General features: G+C 38.2%; 1 protein-coding gene across 2 annotated transcripts; it reads left to right on the top strand.

Moving 5' to 3' along the window:
- The first annotated feature begins 289 nt into the window (after positions 1–289).
- LOC100250268 (protein translocase subunit SecA, chloroplastic) lies at positions 290–18,923 on the top strand. Of its 2 annotated transcripts, none has more exons than XM_010654034.3 (20): positions 290–817; positions 2,657–2,729; positions 9,096–9,302; positions 12,033–12,136; positions 12,287–12,466; positions 13,072–13,290; positions 13,735–13,848; positions 13,949–14,062; positions 14,615–14,782; positions 15,002–15,177; positions 15,724–15,790; positions 15,886–16,032; positions 16,243–16,338; positions 16,426–16,494; positions 16,609–16,710; positions 16,794–17,045; positions 17,161–17,228; positions 17,492–17,609; positions 18,210–18,449; positions 18,565–18,923. In XM_010654034.3, exons 1-20 carry the CDS (start codon positions 437–439, stop codon positions 18,721–18,723), a joined length of 3,054 nt encoding a protein of 1,017 aa, XP_010652336.1. In that variant the 5' UTR covers positions 290–436; the 3' UTR covers positions 18,724–18,923. The 2 variants fall into 2 exon arrangements, with proteins under 2 accessions (XP_010652336.1, XP_059593933.1); XM_059737950.1 differs by having other exon boundaries at positions 709–817; positions 2,638–2,729.
- The last annotated feature ends 69 nt before the right edge of the window (positions 18,924–18,992 follow it).

Below are 18,992 nucleotides of genomic sequence, written 5' to 3'. Positions count from 1 at the left end.
ATATTATAAAAAATTAAATTGGATTTAAATTAAATAAATTTAAATTAAGTTTGGACCAAAAAAAAATTAAATCCAATTTGAATATTAAAAATGACTGTGGAAGCCCACCTAAAGATGGGATTGGTTGAATTATACATTGTAAAAAATAATAATTTTTTTTTTTAAGTAATGCTTGATATTATAATCTTTTTTCTTTTAATTAAATTAACTTTTGGACTGCACAGCGATGGAAACGAACGATGGGAAATATTGAAATAATATATATAGTATTCGTTTGGGCCGAGCTGAGTGTGGATGTGAGGAGGGCCCAAAGGATCCTACCTTATCCCGGTGCAGTCTCTCTCTTCATCTCCCTCCACAGAACCATGCTCACAGTCGTTCTGCGCAACTGAACTGATTGGAAGCCTATTCTTCCCTTATTGCTGGCATTCAAAATATGGCGGCACTGCCAGTGGAGTCGCCGGTGCTCAACCACCACCCCTCCATCTCACCTTTCTCTCCCAAATTATTTGGATTCTCCCACCCCACTTCTTACCGCAAACCCCCCACCACTTCCCTTTTTCCCCTTCAGCTATCCTCTCACTCTCACCGAGGCCGTCGATTGCGTCCCATGGCTTCCCTCGGCGGTCTACTTGGCGGTATTTTCAAGGGCACTGACACCGGGGAGTCCACCAGGCAGCAGTACGCCGGAACCGTCACTCTCATCAATAATTTGGAAGCCGAGATGTCCGCGGTATCTGATTCCGAATTGAGGGACAGGACCCGCCTTCTCAAGGAACGAGCTCAGCGGGGTGAATCTTTGGATTCTCTTTTACCTGTAAGTTTTCAGTTACCAAATCTATTTCTCATTCCACGATTAGCAACTTGGTGGAATTTGCTAGATTTCCGGGTTTCACATTTCTAATGATCTGGATACCAATATAATTGCTTATCAGTCTTTATTTCTTAATCCTTTAATGCAATTTGTATGGCATATCCCTGGTTCAGCAAACATGGGTGAATTTGAATTCGCCATCCATGCCTTCGTTCGGCATATTTTACACAACATTCATAACCTAACAATTTGAATATCGGAGCAACATAGTCTGCAGTTCCCTGTGAATCAATGGGAAATTGAAACCCAGAGTGAGGTTTATACCTTGTTCTGAGCTTGAAACATCTCCATGATCTCGTTCCTAATAGAGATAAGAACCTTGCTTATCTAAGTTAAAGAGGTTGGCTTCTTTCCAGTATGGTCAAGTGACCAGAAAATTTATGGTTCACAATAAATGATTTAGCACAATCCCAAAAAGGAAAAGGGGACTTTATTGGCTGTTGAGTGAATCCATCATCAACTTTAAAACTCTCGAGTTTTAAATCGATATTAACTATTTGATATAAGAACTCCCTCAAATAGACTCTCCAACAAAAAAATTCCCAAACTAGTGCTTCTTGGCATGAGGTTTTCTTAAAACCGTAATTGGTGAGTACATTTTTTAAACTTAAATTTAAAACCATAGTCATTGACTATGGCTTTAATCTTAGGTTCAAAATTATACTCATTGATTAGTTTTGAACTTAAATCATAGTTGTTGACTAGGGTTTTATAATGTAAATGATATACAATATTATATATATTTAGATATAATATATGCAAAATAAATAGTTAATACAATAATTTTGTAATTCCAAAATATGTTTATATAAAGTAGAAAATGCCAAAACATTAAAAATAAAATAAAAAACAACACCTCATAAGAAAAAAGCTAAGAAGTCCAAAAATCTCACTTAAAAAAATTATATGATAAATATGACTACATATTATAATACATACAAAACAAAATATTTAATCTGGTATATTAATTTAAAAAAAAAATAATTACATAAATTTAACAAAAATAAACTAAAATATTTTTAAATGTAATAAAAAGAAAACCTTTTAAAATAAAAAAATTTATAAAAATAAGAAGTTAAAAAATTGTCGTTAAAATATGCCCAAAACCATAATTAATAGACTACGATTTTGAATTTAAACTTAAAACCATAGTTGGTGATTTCGGTTTTAATACTTAAGCTTTAAACCATAGTCAGTGACTATGGTTTTAAATTTAAGTTTAAAACCATAATTATCAACTACAATTCTAAGTTTAAATTCAAAATTGTAGTTGATGATAATGGTTTTGTCACAAAAAAAAAAAAAAGAAAATTCAGGCCACATGCATCCATATGGCTGAGAAGCACTGGCTTGAGAATTTTTTTGTTGGAGAGTCTATTTTGGAGGATTTTTTTAATATATTAAATAGATTATATTGGTTTAAAAGAGCACACCAGAGTACATGGGTCATATACAAGGGCAGCAAAAGACAAAATCAAAACAAAGAAAGCAATTTACAAAAAACAAGAACCCTTCCCTTATATAGCACCAAACCAATTGACTAAATCTATCATAAACATTGTTGCTTCATTGAATCCCACCCTCACCCATTCTCAAAGTAAATGTAAAAAGGAGTGTTTCAGCATTTGATCCACTTGTTCCATGTCCTCAAAAGCCCTATTATTTCTCTTGTTCCAAAAAGTCCAAAAATACCAATTATTTCTTGCCTGGACTTTGTTCTTCAATATATTGATAAAATGTCTTAGCTTTTGTTTTAACTTCAGGGAAGTTGTTCCCTTACAGGAAGCATTTGCTGTGGTGAGAGAGGCTTCAAAAAGGGTTCTAGGCCTTCGTCCTTTTGATGTTCAACTGATTGGTATGGTGTTACATTGATGTGTTCTCTTGGATTTTTAATTTGACCTTTGCTGTATGTTGGATCCCTAGGCAACTGTAAAGACAACAGAAAAGTCAGTGTGCAATGCTGTCTGACAATATGAACAGTATTTTAGACTGCCAGGTCTTAGGAAACATGAGATTACTGATAAGCTATTATAGAAATCTTATCCCTTTTGAAGTTTGGTATGTGGAAAACCCATCCCTCACCTAAAATCTGTGACTATGCGCATAATATCACCTTGTACAATCACAAGCAAGCACACATTTGGCTACTTTAAAAAGAATGCTGAAGAATTTGCATTATTAATTTTTTATTTTCTGATGGGATCTATATTATGTTTTTCAATTTGGGCATCATTATATTATTATATGCAGTGATTTCAGCAGTATATGTTATATTGTATTACATTATAGCTAGAATGCTGAAAGAAATTTTATGTATAGTCTTGATATAATGAAACTATCCAAAGGGGATGAATAGGTAGTCTCTAAATCAATCTCCAAATTAATACTTTATTATAAATTTTCAATTTGTCCCTTTTGATTAATTACTTATTGAGAGCAATCAATTTCATGCAAATATATATAACATCAATCACACGAATAAACACAGGGATGTAATGTGGGAAAATCACCTAATAACCTACTAGGTGTAAAAAACAATGGGTGGTCTCTTAGTTGCTAAATAATCCACTAATTATGAGAACATGGTATACAGTTTTACCTGATTGGATGCACCTACTTCTTAGGGTCTTATACCGTCAGCACCTATACTCTTTTTTCACGTCCTTGATGCAACACTCCCTTGTGCTCCTTAGTGGATTCCTCAAAGCTCATTTTAAAGTTTCGTGATGATATCTATGACCTTTGTTGTAGTCAAGAGTTACTCTCAAGAAAGATCTTGAAAATTTGAGAGTTGGAGGACCAAGCTTTTAAGACGCGAGCTGGGCCGAGGGCCCGTCTCCCCTCTGCCATAAGTCAGCGGGCTGGACCAAGGGGCATGAGAAGCATATTGGGCTTCTAAAGCCTGAGGCCCATTTGGACTTTTTAAGGGAGCCCGACCCTTCTAGGGCTTCCACTGAGACTGTCGGGGCTCGTGCGGAGCTGGAGAAGGATCCTCTGGTCGCGGGTAGCGTCGGCGGCGTGGAGCCACCCCTCGGCCACCTGAAGTCCACTGACGACGCGCTTCTGAATGAAGCTTCTAGGTACCCCCGTAACTTCAAACTCCCTATCTTTTCTATGGGGTTTGGGGCTTCTTCTCCTTCTTCTCCTTTCTTGGGGTCGGATGATGATGTGTTGGGGAAGGTGAGGGCTAACAGTGGTCTGGTTGAGGCCGTGGAAGAAACGAGGAGCAGAGACTCTCCGCGTGAAAAGTGGATGGTAGACCTCTCGGTCCTCGAAGATAGGAACTTGTCCCCGAGAGCATCGGGTGGTGAGGCAAATGGGTCTGATCTAGCCATTGTTCCTTTTGGAGGGGTTTTAGAAAGCCCATTAGTGGAGACGATGGCCCTTCAGGTGGAAGTGGGGGACGGAGAGGAAGAATGGAGCTCCAGTTGCCTTGCAAAATTTAGTCACTGCTTGGGTATGCCAACAGTTGGTTTTGAGGAAGAAATTCTTTACCTGTTGAGGAGAATGAGGGGGAGAATTGAAAAGAAAAATCAGGATAGGGAGAATAAAAAGACAAAGTCATCGGTGTCAAAATCCAGCAGGGAATTAAAGAAGCTGGAATGGACAGTAAGCTATAAAAGAGCTAAGTTGGCATCCAATGAAGGCAAGTTCGGAGGGGCTTCAGGATCAGGGATTAAATGATGATAAAGATCTTATCTTGGAATGTTAGAGGGGCAAATGATAGTGAAAAGAGGAAAATCATCAAGTCCATAATAAAATCCAACAAGGTGGACGTGGTGTGCCTGCAGGAGACTAAAATCAAGGATATGAGTACGGGGATTGTCCGCAGCCTTGGGGTGGGGAGACACATTGATTGGAGAGCAATTAACTCTAAGGGGGCAGCTGGTGGTGTTCTGGTGTTTTGGGACAACAGAGTGGTTGATGTGTTGGAGGTGGAAGAAGGGATGTTTTCGGTGTCTTGTCTGTTCAAGAATTGTATAGATGGGATGAGGTGGGTATTCACCGGAGTGTATGGACCGGTGTGCAGGAGGGAGAGGGAGGCTTTTTGGGAGGAGCTTGGGTCTATAAAAGGGTTATGGAGAGATCCTTGGTGTGTGGGGGGTGACTTTAATATGATCAGATACCCGGAAGAGCGCAGTAGGGGGGGTGAGTTATCTGCATCAATGAGGAGATTTAATGAAGTGGTAGAGGATCTGGAGCTCAGGGACTACCCCTTACAGGGGGGCTTCTTTACTTGGCGAGGGGGGTTAAACAATCAGTCTCAATCTAGGCTCGACAGGTTCCTAGTTACAGATGAGTGGGACAGAATGTTTATTGGAGCCATGCAGGGGATTCTTGCTAGACCAGTTTCTGATCATTATCCTATCCTCCTTGAAGGTGGAGGTTTGAAGAGGGGTCCGTCACCTTTTAGATTTGAGAATATGTGGCTGGAGGAAAGGGGGTTCATGGATCAGATGAAGAGGTGGTGGGGCAGCTTATCTTTTACTGGGTCTTTCAGCTTCGTTTTGGATGCAAAATTAAGAGCCTTAAAAGGGCTCTTAAAGACTTGGAATAAAGAAGTTTTTGGGGTAATTGAGGCTAAGAAGAGAGAAGCTCTTAGCCAGGTGGCGTACTGGGATGCAGTGGAGAATCAATCAACTCTGAGTTTTGAGGATTGTGAAGCCAGGAAGGAGGCTAAGGAGGCTTATAAGACATGGGTGCTGAGGGAAGAAATTTCTTGGAGACAGAGATCAAGGGAATTGTGGTTGAAGGAGGGGGACAATAATACTAAATTCTTTCATAGGATGGCGAACGCGCATAGCAGAAGGAATTGGTTGTCTAGGCTGAAAGTGGATGATTGTTGGCATACGGAGGAGTTAGATTTAAGAAATAGTGTGGTGGGTGCTTTTAAAAATCTGTATACTGAAGAAGGGGGGTGGCGTCCTGGGGTTGAGGGGTTGTCCTTCATGAGATTAGACAGTTGTGAGGCTGAGGGGCTGGAAATTCCTTTTACGGAAGGGGAGGTATTCGCGGCACTTTCAGATCTAGGCAAGGATAAAGCCCCCGGCCCGGATGGTTTCACCATGGCCTTTTGGTTGTTCAGTTGGGAGTTAGTAAAGGTTGAAATAATGGGCTTTTTCAAGGAATTTCACGAGAGGGGCAGATTTGTAAAATCTCTAAATGCAACATTCCTTGTTATAGTCCCAAAGAGGGGAGGAGCTGAAGATTTGAAAGATTTTAGGCCCATCAGCCTTGTAGGCAGCCTCTATAAGCTGCTGGCCAAGGTGTTAGCCAATAGAATTAAAAAGGTGTTGGGGAAAGTGATCTCAGAGTCTCAAAATGCCTTTGTGGAGGGTAGACAGATTTTGGACGCAGTGCTGATTGCAAATGAGGCTGTGGACTCAAGATTGAAAGACAATGTGGGAGGGGTGTTGTGCAAGTTGGATATAGAGAAGGCTTATGACCGTGTTAGCTGGAGCTTTTTGCTGGCTGTTCTTAAAGAGATGGGGTTTGGAAAGAGATGGATAAAGTGGATTGATTGGTGTATCTCAACAGTGAAGTTCTCCGTGTTAATTAATGGGTCTCCCTCCGGTTTCTTCCAAAGTACAAGGGGGCTAAGACAAGGAGATCCCCTTTCACCTTATTTGTTTGTGATCGCCATGGAGGTTTTTAGCAGTATGATGAGAAGGGCTATTAGTGGGGGGTATTTATCTGGGTGGAAGGTGAGTGGAGGGAGGGGTGAGGGGATGCATATATCGCATTTGTTGTTTGCGGATGATACGTTGGTTTTTTGTGAGGAATCTTCAGACGAGATGACATATCTAAGTTGGCTTCTTATGTGGTTTGAGGCGTGCTCGGGTTTGAGGATTAACTTAGAGAAGAGTGAGATGATTCCGGTTGGAAGGGTGCTGAATATAGATGGTTTGGCTTTGGAGTTGGGGTGTAAAGTGGGAGGGATACCCTCTAGTTATTTGGGAATGCCCCTTGGGGCAGCTTTCAACTCTGTGGCGGTGTGGGACGGAGTTGAAGAGCGTTTTCGTAGAAGGCTTGCTATGTGGAGGAGGCAGTACATATCTAAGGGGGGAAGACTCACCCTAATTAGAAGCACTATGTCCAGTATGCCTATTTATTTGATGTCTCTCTTTCATTTGCCTAGAAAAGTGAGGTTGAGGTTAGAGAAAATTCAGAGGGATTTTCTGTGGGGTGGGGGAACTTTAGCCCATAAACCTCACCTGGTAAGATGGAACTTGGTATGCTTGGAGAAAAGAAAAGGTGGACTAGGGGTGAGAAATTTATCTTTGATGAATAACGCCCTTTTGTGTAAGTGGAATTGGAGGTTTGCTAATGAGAGAGATGCGTTGTGGAGGAATGTAATTAGCCTCAAGTATGGCGTAGAGGAGGGGGGCTGGTGTACTCGGGATGTGATGGGAAGAAACGGTGTTGGTCTTTGGAAAGCAATTAGGAAGAAGTGGGGGCTGTTTGATGGCAGGGTAGCTTTCCATTTGGGTAATGGGCAAAGAGTGAAATTTTGGAAAGACAAGTGGTGTGGTGATGAGCCTCTTTGTGAGTCCTTCCCATCTCTTTTTTCCATGTCCATGTCGAAGAATGCTTGGGTTTCGGAGGTGTGGAATCCTGTTGGTGATGGGAGTGGATGGACTCCTCTCTTTGCAAGGGCGTTTAACGATTGGGAGATTGATCTAGTGGAGCGGTTGTTGCAGAAGATCCAAGCTTTCAGGGTTCAGAGGGAGGAGGAAGATAAAATGATATGGACAGCTTCAAAAAATGGGGCCTTCTCTGTTAGATCCCTTTATTCTATGATGGAGCAGGGGGGCCTTTCTTTGTTCCCTTGTGAAAGAATTTGGAGGGCAAGAGTGCCTCCCAAGGTAGCTTTCTTTGCTTGGGAGGCTTCTTGGGGTAAAATTTTAACACAGGAGCAACTTCAAAGGAGGGGTTTCTCTTTGGCAAACAGGTGCTTCCTCTGTCTATCTGAAGAAGAAACAGTGGATCATCTTCTACTGCATTGTGTCAAGACGCGGGTCCTATGGAACCTCCTTTTCTCTCTTTTTGGAATATCTTGGACTCTTTCATGTACAGTTAAGACAACCCTTCTTGGGTGGAATGGAGGGTTTGTGGAGAAAAGACGCAAGAAGGCTTGGCAAATGGCCCCTTTATGTATTTTTTGGTCAGTTTGGAAGGAGAGAAATAGGTTAGCGTTTGGGGATGAGAACCTTTCGCTTCAAAAGTTGAAATATTCTTTTGTATGTAATCTTTGGTTTTGGGTCAGGGGTTCCCTAGCAGAGAGTCATTCTTCACTTGTAAGTTTTGTAGACTGGATAGGCTCCTAGTTAGGGAAGGTAGTGTGTATACTACCTGTATACCTAGAGGGCACCGGTTTTTGGTGTTTCCTCTTTTCGTTTAATATACTTCTTTTACTTATCAAAAAAAAAAAAAAGCTTTTAAGAATGGTTATGCTCTTTTAGGGTTCATAAAACCCCACCCTCTTTTTAAATAAAATTTCTCTATTTATATTTTTAAAACCTTTTTTAGAATTATGAAGAGTTCCTTAATTTCAAAAATATTTCAAAGATTCTTTGTAGAATCAAATACTAGTTTAGAGATAAATACAATTTTAAAACTTACTAAAATATTCCAAAAATTCTTGTTAGAATCAAATACAAATTTAGAGATAAATATAATTTCAAAACTTATTAAAAACAATTTTTGGAATTAAAAGCATGGTAGAAAGCAAATTTGGAAATAGAAAGTACTCTCTTCCTAATTTCTTGTATTAGCCATTCTAAAAGCTTTATCAACCATATATGCATACTTATCTTAAATTTTGAGATTCTGAATGACCCAAATCCAAATTTGATAAAGTTTGAAGTTGTATTGAAATGGATAAGAAGGAAGTAAGTTACATCTAATTAGTAAGAAAGGAACAAAATTGCTAACTAGATAGAATACACTAACAAATACTTTTACTTGGCTATTGAAGCTTTTTCAAAAAATTTAATATATAGATATGTATGTGCTTTGTGAAGTCTATTGATAATCACATCCAATTGTATGCATGTGTTTAGACTTATTGGCAATTTTTATGGCTGACTCTTTTTGTCTCATGCTGGATAGTCTGGATCAAAATCCTTAGATCATAGTTGTTTAGTCAGTGGATTGTTTATTTATTTGTAAACAGAAAGCTTAATATGAATATCAAGTTGAATGATATCTGTATTTGTAGGTGGCATGGTTCTTCATAAGGGAGAAATAGCTGAAATGAGAACTGGAGAAGGAAAGACCCTTGTTGCAATTTTACCAGCTTATTTGAATGCATTAAGTGGGAAAGGAGTTCATGTTGTTACTGTCAATGATTATCTGGCCCGGCGAGATTGTGAATGGGTTGGTCAAGTTCCTCGATTTCTTGGACTGCAGGTTGGCCTAATCCAACGTATGTCTCAGTCTTTTGTTATTTGTTCCACTCCTGCATTGGTATTCCTTTTGCTTGTATTTGGATGGAATATGAATGCATGCATTTCCAACCATGTGGAGGTTGTTATTTTGAACTTTTTGCCTATGAATGTATATTATGTCACTTTTTAAGAGTCCTCTGGTTGTCTGTAATTTTATTATTTTCCTGTCTATTTAGACAGGCTCAAAATTCTTTGTTTTACATCACTGATTTTTTTTTGTAGACTCCTTTTAATGATTTGTATGGGCTTCAAATATTTAGTTTGGTTATTTAGTCATAGAGTCAACTCTTGAATATTGGTTTTTTAAGTTATACGCTCTTAGAAAGATCGGATTTAGTATGGATGGCTAACTTAATTTAGATAAGATCCATCCACCTCTTAGCAATGACCTTTACTCAAGTTAGTAGCTCTATGATTTCTACCTGCATTGCATGATGGAACAGAATGTTATGGGTGTGTTAGGTGAAGCTTCCCAAAGGATTGGATTTGCTAGTTTCAGTGTTCTTTTTCTTTTTTTTGTTTGTTTTTCTTTAAGCTGGCAAATATATATTTTTTTTGATAGACGAAGACAAATTGAATTGATAAAACGCCAAAACAGGGGGCACACCCTACGTATACAGGCAGTATACAAAGAGAGCAAAAAACAAGCCTGCAAAAAGAAAGGAAAAATCTAGAGAGGTAAAAAGCTAGCCATCATGCCAATCACCCAAAAAATTCAGAAAAGAGGGAGAGTCTAAATCCAAAAACTGTTGAGACCACTCTAGAAGAGTCTGAAAAAAAAGGTTCCTCAAGTAGGGGTCTGACATCTCTTCCTCTTGGAACGTTCTTCGGTTTTGCACTCTCCAAATACACCAAAAAAGACAAATAGGCGCCAATCTCCAAACTGCTCTCATTTTCTTCCCTAGCCTCTTAACTTTCTGTTCCAGAAGCAGATTTCTCACTAAGGCGGGGAACACCCACACCAGTCCAAAAGAAAATTGCAGCAAAGTCCATAACTCCCTTTGTCCTACCACAATGAATCAGAATGTGGTCCACCGATTCCTCATTGTCTTTACAAAGGTTGCATTTGTTGACCATGGACCAACCTTTCGTCATTAACATGTCTACTGTTAAATTTTTTCCCCAAACTGCTTCCCAAGCAAAAAAACGAATTCTAAGAGGGATATATGAGCCCAAAATCTCTTTGGCTGGAAATAAAATGCTATTCTCAGCCCTTAAAGACCTATAATATGATTTGACATTAAACTTTCCCCTCCTCTCGATCTTCCAAACTTAAGGAATCCTCCCCTTCTCGAACCTTTACTCAGAAATAAGTTCCATAAAACGAATCACCTCCTCTAATTCCCAATCTTGGAAGGATCTTCTAAAGTGCACCTCCCAACACCCGCCTCCACCTCCTTGTTTCCCCTAAAGGTCAGCCACTGCAGCAGAATTATGGGTTGCAATTCTGAACAGCACAGGGGAAAGATCCTTCAGCTTAGAATCCCCAACCCAAATGTCCCTCCAAAATCTCGTGAGTTTACCATTTCCAATATGGATACTAGTTCTAAGAAGGAAATCCTCCCAACCCTTTCTAATGTCTTTCTAAAGGCCCATCCCATAAGAATCCCCCATCTCTGTAGTGGTCCAACCCCCATCCTCCTCTCCAAATTTTCTAACAATGACTTTCCTCCAAAAACTCTCCCTTTCTAGAGGAAATCTCCAAAGCCATTTTCCTAGCAAAGCTTGATTGAAAACCTCCAAATGCCTTAACCCCAACCCTCCATGCTTCTTATCTTTACATATAACCGACCAACTTACCAAGTGGATCTTTCTTCTCTCCTCCAAATCTCCCCACAAAAACTCCCTTTGAATTCTCTCCAATCTAACGCTCATTTTCTTTGGGATTACAAAAAGCAACATAAAATAGATGGGGAGGTATGAGAGAGTGCACTTAATAAGGGTAAGTCTTCCTCCCTTTGACAAGTATTGTTTTTTCCAAGTAGCCAATTTCCTCTTGAATCTTTCCTCTACAACATCCCAAACTCTACACGATTTATGAAGGCCTCCAAGGGGTAAACCTAGATAAGTAGTAGGGAGCATCCCTACTTTACACCCAAAACGCAGCTGCTCTGTCCACGTCCTCCATGCCCCCTACTGGTATAATTTCGCTTTTCTGCAGGTTTATTTTCAGGCCTGACACCATGCCAAGTATATTTATCCCTCTCTCTTGCTTTCACCTGAAGATTCGTCTTGTTTTTTAGCACTTTTTAGCAATGGAAAATGATTATTCAGAATGATAAATGACAGCTGCTGGTCGATCTAATTTTACAGTTTGAAAATCTAATTTCTTTTCATTCAGGTATCTGCCTTTTATTTTTTCCTTCTTGATAAACAATGACACTCTCCTTCAATAATTTTTTGAATACAATTTTTCATTAGCTTTTGTTCTATAAATTGTATTGTTGACGCATGTGGTTGAATGTAAGTAGTTGCAATTGAGGCTTGGCTTAGTTGAGTTAATTAGTATTGGGACATTTAAAATTTTCAACATCATTTTTAACTTTTATATTAGATGTTTTCAAGACCTGTATCAATTTGCACTATCATACACTTTTGGTGGGGCTGTGGATTGGTCCTTTTAAGTCTATAAGTTCTGCTTCTAAGTATTAGTTGATGAGTTAACGTTATGACTGGAATATATAACAATTTGATGTTTATACTGGCAGAGAATATGACAAGTGAACAAAGGAGGGAAAATTACTTATGTGACATCACATATGTCACAAACAGTGAGCTTGGTTTTGATTTCTTGAGAGACAATCTTGCCACGGAAAGTACTCTCATCTTTACACGCTGTTTTGAACTATTTTCTTATTGCAGTAACTTTTTATATGGTTGACTATCAACATATATCTTTCACACAAGCTAGCTCAATCTCCTTTCTACTTGAGCTGAGTAATTTCTCCTATTTGTTATGCAGAGTGTTGATGAGCTTGTCTTGAGGGGTTTCAATTACTGTGTAATTGATGAGGTTGACTCAATTCTGATTGACGAAGCAAGAACTCCTCTCATTATCTCAGGACCTGCTGAAAAGCCAAGTGATAGGTACTATAAAGCTGCAAAAATTGCCTTGGCCTTTGAGCGAGATCTGCATTACACGGTAAGATATTGAACTACTGTAAGATGATGGATTCTTCTTTGCTGTGAATTAATTGCAATTAAAATTGTGCTTGATTGTTTTATTTCATATTACTTTAATCATGCCTTTAGTTATGTGTATTGCTCTACAAAAAGATATGTTGGTGACTACATATCAGTTATGTTTGGTTTCCAGAAAATTTGAGGGAAAATGTAAGGTAAAAAAATTGAGAAGAAAAGTAGAAGGAAAGAAAAAGTGAAGGAAAATAAAAAGTAGATTCAAAGTCGATAAATTATTTTTATATACTCCTTCAAACTCATTTCACTTATTTTAACTATTCGATACAAGAGTTACATAATTTAAAAATGCATAAGTGTCTAACTAATTTTAATTATACTTGACTTACTTCGATATTTTCCGTATGACAACTAAACATATTTTCTTTAGCATTTTTTTCTTTCCTTGGTACTTTCTAGGAACCAAACATAACCATCATGTATGGCATATGACCAGAAATTTTGTTTCTGTCATGAGTCAAAACAAGCAGTGGATGACAAGACAACTGAAAATATTTCTTTAAAAAGAAATTATTTCATTTCTTTTTCTTACTAAGGTAGTTTTACCAGGTTGATGAGAAGCTGAAAACAGTTCTACTCACAGAACAGGGTTATGAGGATGCCGAGGAAATTCTGGCTCTGAAAGATTTATATGATCCTCGAGAACAGTGGGCATCATATATATTGAATGCAATAAAGGCGAAAGAACTTTTTCTTAGAGATGTAAACTATATCATTCGTGGAAAGGAGGTCCTGATTGTGGATGAGTTTACAGGTCGAGTTATGCAGGTGATCAGTTTATCTCAGTTTTGGCTTTGTAAAAACAAATTTTATGGAACAGAATCTTTAGCATAACTGTGTGTATACTGTATTCCTTTCCATTTCCTATATGCTAAAGATAGAAAAATAACTTGTATCTGGAAGTTGTGTTTTGTGTTAATGCTTTTCTGCAACTCTGAATTTTTTTGAAAAGGGAAATCTAATTATGAAGGGTTCTAATTGAATCGCTTGCCCAAGCATAACTTTATTGAGAAAGGAAAAATAAATGTACATTGAAGGAAAATAATTAGAAAACCTGTGTACAGACTTCTTTAGTGATGCTTGTATCTTCTTACATCTTTTGCCAGATGGAAATATTGTTGTATTCTTTGGGGAAATACTGTTCTATTCTTTGGTGAAACACCAATGATATAAGGAGGGTTGGTAATAATCCTAGCTTGTTTATTTTGATAGGGAAGGCGATGGAGCGATGGACTTCACCAGGCGGTTGAAGCAAAAGAAGGGTTGCCCATTCAAAATGAAACTGTGACGCTAGCCTCAATCAGTTATCAGAACTTCTTTCTCCAGGTTGGAACATCTTATTTCCCAAATCATTTCATGAAGCATGTTTGGATATTTACTTTCCATCTTCTAGCTTTCTAGTGTTAATTTCTATTCACTGTTGCAGTTTCCAAAGCTTTGTGGAATGACTGGCACCGCAGCAACTGAAGGCACAGAATTTCAGAGCATATACAAGCTTAAAGTTACAATTGTGCCCACAAACAAACCCATGATAAGAAAGGTTTGTTCTTGCATGCTGTCTGTTGTAGCAGAAAATCATCCTGTATTTATTAGCAGGTCAAATCACAGAACTTGGATGAGGAACAAAAGAAAAAATGAGACAAGATTAGATTTTAAACCTGGTTATAGGTAGTTAAATTAAAGAACAAAGTCATAACTCAATGACGCTGCTGCCAAAGCAGGTTTCAGGATGAGTGGGACACAGTCCTAACCTTAGACAATTTTTGTATGGAGTGATTGCCGTAAAGACTCAAACCTGGGCTTTAGCTTTTAGAAGCACAAAATTTTTACCATAACAACAGAACAGGCAATGTATAGTTAAATAGACAGATTTCTATGGAATCAATGTCACTGAAGTTTTGAATATATGATATTTTACTTTACTTCTTCTCTAGAACCTCAACTTACAAACAGATATGGATTGACTTGACTTTTGTTAGCTGTATTCTAGAAATATAGATGCCATTCAGCTTGAATACAAATACTTAATGTATAACTTTTTTTCTTCGGTTGATGGCCTATTGAGTCCCTCATTATTTCTTTAACTTGTCAGGATGAGTCGGATGTAGTTTTCAGGGCCACTACAGGGAAATGGCGGGCAGTGGTGGTTGAAATTTCTAGAATGCACAAGACAGGTCGTCCAGTGCTTGTTGGCACCACAAGTGTTGAGCAAAGTGACTCATTGTCAGAACAGTTGAATGAAGCTGGAATTCCCCATGAGGTGAGGTCCATAAATTTTTTGTGGGTGTATATTCTTTTAGTTGGGGGAATGCAGCAATGGTAGCATGCACTATAATCAACCTCTATAGGTGAAGTATGGTCGCTTTATTCTGTCTGTGTATGCTATATTTATGTTTCTCTTTTGCTGCCAACATAGCCAAACTACTATATCTAAATATTCGTTGTATGAGATATATTAACTAATATCATTTAATTAAAGGTTCTCAATGCGAAACCAGAGAATGTAGAGAGAGAAGCAGAAATTGTTGCACAGAGTGGTCGTCTTGGGGCAGTTACAATTGCTACCAATATGGCAGGTCGTGGAACAGATATAATTCTTGGTGGTAATGCAGAATTTATGGCAAGGTTGAAGCTTCGTGAGATGCTTATGCCAAGGTATAATTGCGCTCCATGGAAGTTGTTTTGTTTAACATCCTAACATTGTATATGCATGTGGCACATAGACAACTAATCAAGCTCTACATGCATGGTTTTTTATGGTCATTGAATCAGCTTAGGTGTTCTCTAAACATGAGTTTAGTGCACATGTATTTTACTTAACATCACATGTAGATTATGATTTTAACCTTAGTTTCTTATCTCAATTACCTGGAGCTAGTCTTCTGAGATGTTGAAGATTTTAAGTTTGTATCACAACTTTTTTACTTCTCTTCAGTTTGGTTTCTTGTATTTTTTTATTTCCACCCATTAAGGATGCCTGCATTATCAGGGGAAATGCCAACTTTACTGTGTATTCTGTACTCTTGGAACCTATAATGTTCTAATGTCCCAATTCTGGAACTTCTCTTTACATGCAAGGATGGGGGATCCTAAAGAGCTAAAAACATTGTATCTTAATAAAAATAAACCGCAAGCACCATCCACCTTATTATGTCTCAAAGCATATGTTATACTGTTTCTAAAATGATAAAAGGGCTGCAGGGTTGTCAAGCTAGTGGAAGGGGTTTTTGTATCTGTGAAGAAACTTCCTCCAAAGAAGATATGGAAGGTTTTATTTTCAGCCTGGTCTATATGAATTTGGTTTTCACAGTGGTCACCTTGATCTTCACCATCCTTGTTCTCAAGTCTAGTATCATTGTCCAGGTGAATGAAAGTCTATTTCCATGCAAACTATCCAGCACAAATACCAAGCTGGCTGAGGAAGCTGTGGAGTTAGCTGTCAAAACTTGGGGAAAGAGATCGTTAACTGAGCTTGAAGCTGAGGAACGGTTGTCTTATTCTTGTGAAAAGGTGAAATTTGCAGAAGATACTGATTTTCATTTATAGAATTATGATTGCAAATTAAAAGACATTTCTACACAGCACAAGAATAAATTTCACTTGATTGTGTCAAATTCAAACAGCTTGGGAATTATTTGAGGGGATTTTTTTAATAATTTTCAGTCAAGAATTTGCCTTTCCATACTACCAAATATTAATGACTTCATTTAGAATTTGTAGGGCCCTGCTCAGGATGATGTCATAGCAAAGCTGCGCAGCGCCTTCTTAGAAATTGTTAAAGAATATAAGATCTACACTGAGGAAGAAAGGAAAAAGGTTAGTTCAATTTTCCAAACACCAGTTTGAACGGAAGGTTGTCAATTTATATAAACTGTAATTTCTGTTATTTCTACATTCCTACAGGTTGTGTCAGCAGGTGGACTTCATGTGGTGGGGACAGAACGGCATGAATCTCGTCGAATTGACAATCAGGTGAAAGTTTCATTTTTATTTTTATTTTAGATTTGAAGTGGTGGATGTGAGTAAAATCCTATAATTTTACTTTAGTTTTCTCATCTGTGTGTGTGTAATCCTTCATCTGTACAGTTGCGTGGTCGAAGTGGCCGCCAAGGGGATCCAGGAAGTTCCCGTTTCTTCCTTAGTCTTGAAGATAACATCTTTCGAATTTTTGGGGGAGACAGAATTCAGGTTTAGCCTATGGTTTTAAAGTCTATTCGCCACTACAGTTTAGGATTTGCTTGTTAAAGGGTTCTCATTTTTGCTAATTGTAGGGTTTGATGACCGCTTTTAGAGTTGAAGACCTACCCATTGAGTCCAAGATGTTGACAAAGGCACTAGATGAAGCACAGCGGAAAGTAGAGAATTATTTCTTTGATATTCGAAAGCAATTATTTGAGTATGATGAGGTCCTGAACAGCCAAAGGGACCGTGTATATGCAGAGAGAAGGCGAGCCCTTGAATCTAACAACCTCCAATCTCTTCTTATTGAATATGCTGAACTGACAATGGATGACATCTTGGAGGTAAAATCATCCTGGGTTTTTTGTTCGCTAGACTTCCCTTTTTTCCCATCTATTGCAAGTTATACACACCAGTTCCTTGAGATATTAACAGATTGTTGTATTTAATGATGTATAGGCAAATATTGGGTCTGATGCTCCAAAGGAAAGCTGGGATCTTGAAAAGCTCATTGTGAAACTTCAACAGTAAGATCTGTACTCTTCATATGTTTAGTAAATCTGACTGTCTTGAAGTTGCAACACAGAGCAATGCCAGTGGAATGGGAGGAGTATTAAGAAGCTTTATATCTTTCCCATTTCTAATGAGTCATACAATGATTCCAACGTTTGACTTCTATGAATTGCTCCCACTTTTATCTGTCTTTCCCTTCGTAGCATTTTTACCTTCTTAAGAAGGATGGTTACTCTTTAAAAGAACTGTTCTAATGCTTTCATTTCTGCATCTTCAGGTACTGCTACCTGTTGAATGATCTAACCCCAGACTTGCTGGCAACAAAAAGTTCAAGTTATGAAGATTTGCGTGATTACCTTCATCTTCGCGGTAGAGAAGCTTACTTGCAAAAAAGGGTCAGTTTCTTTTAGAATTATAGACTTTGAAGGATTTCCTTGTTCCATAAGAACTCTAGATCTCAACTCAGCTGGGATTAGGCTCGCATAATTTTGCATAAATGAGGGCTAATGGTAAATTGTCATTATTTTCCTAGGGCATGGAAGCAACAAATGCTCTATGACATGAAATCAATATGCTACTTACATTAGCGTTTATTGCCCAATAATCAACTCCATCGTTTACCCTAAAAGTTGATAGACTTGTGGACTTTCATCGTCAAAGATAAGCTGATAATGTTATGCTTACACTTTGAGAAAAGCTGTTGAAAGCAAATGGATTTCAAATCACCCATTTGTACATGTTATTTTAAAAACTGGACAAGTTCTTGATACCACTCGTCTAAGAAAATGAATCTAGAAAGTATCAACTCATTATGAGTTCATACTGAGTTCTATTCCCCAAGCTGGTTTCCTGAATTCCATCTTGTCCAGTTCCCATGAGTAAGGTTGGCCTTACAAATATAACGCCGTAAATGTTAACATTCTTAAAATTAAACTGATCCTGCTTCTTTCTCTCAGTGGTTTTGAATATGACTATGTTCTTGAATTTTATTTTAGGATATTGTGGAGAATCAAGCACCAGGTTTGATGAAGGAAGCTGAAAGGTTCCTCATTTTGAGCAACATTGATCGCCTATGGAAAGAACACTTGCAAGCACTTAAGTTTGTTCAGCAAGCTGTAGGCTTACGTGGATATGCACAGCGGGATCCGCTTATTGAGTACAAGCTTGAAGGCTACAATCTATTCTTGGAGATGATGGCACAGATAAGAAGAAATGTTATTTATTCAATATACCAGGTATATATTAAACCAGAGCTAGATATTGTATCTTCAGTTTGTGCACACATGTCACACAGTACACTCACCAATTCTCTATTTTTATCTCACCTGCAATGCCCTTTTCCTATGGCAGTTTCAACCAGTACTAGTGAAGAATCAGGAACAACAAGAACAGAGTGAGAAATCAGGCAAACTTGTAGCAAACGGAACAGGAAGTAGTAACAACCAGCAGGATCCTGTTGGGGCTGTTGAGTCCACTTCATCAGCCGCCAGTCCCCAAGCTAGCGCATAAGATATCAAAGAAAAATTCCTGCAGAGATTTTGGGAGTGATTGAAGGAGGATAAAAGTTTCCTCTAATTTATTAGACCCTGTAAAGTGGATGAGTTAAAAGGTGATGTAGAATACTGTCAATTGTACCATAGGAGAACCATAAGATGAAATGAGAAATTATTGAAAAATCAATAAAGAAAGGCCCTATCATTTTCTTTAAATGCCATATTTCTTCAATTTCTTAGTGCAACGAAATTACAATTTCTAGAACTTGGAACTTCACTTCTGTT

This window comes from Vitis vinifera, chromosome 7 (assembly GCF_030704535.1).
Source record: "Vitis vinifera cultivar Pinot Noir 40024 chromosome 7, ASM3070453v1".
In the NCBI taxonomy this organism is placed as follows: domain Eukaryota; kingdom Viridiplantae; phylum Streptophyta; class Magnoliopsida; order Vitales; family Vitaceae; genus Vitis; species Vitis vinifera.
The sequence above is the reverse complement of the archived record's forward strand: the minus strand, read 5'-3'. Positions and strand labels throughout refer to the sequence as shown.

Excerpts from the sequence above, each read along its gene's own strand:
- LOC100250268 (XM_010654034.3), top strand. The coding sequence starts at position 437 with ATGGCGGCACTGCCAGTGGAGTCGCCGGTGCTCAACCACCACCCCTCC. Across the intron at positions 12,467-13,071 it reads AGCGAGATCTGCATTACACG|GTTGATGAGAAGCTGAAAAC; the intron begins GTAAGATATTGA and ends TAGTTTTACCAG. Across the intron at positions 17,046-17,160 it reads CAATGGATGACATCTTGGAG|GCAAATATTGGGTCTGATGC; the intron begins GTAAAATCATCC and ends AATGATGTATAG.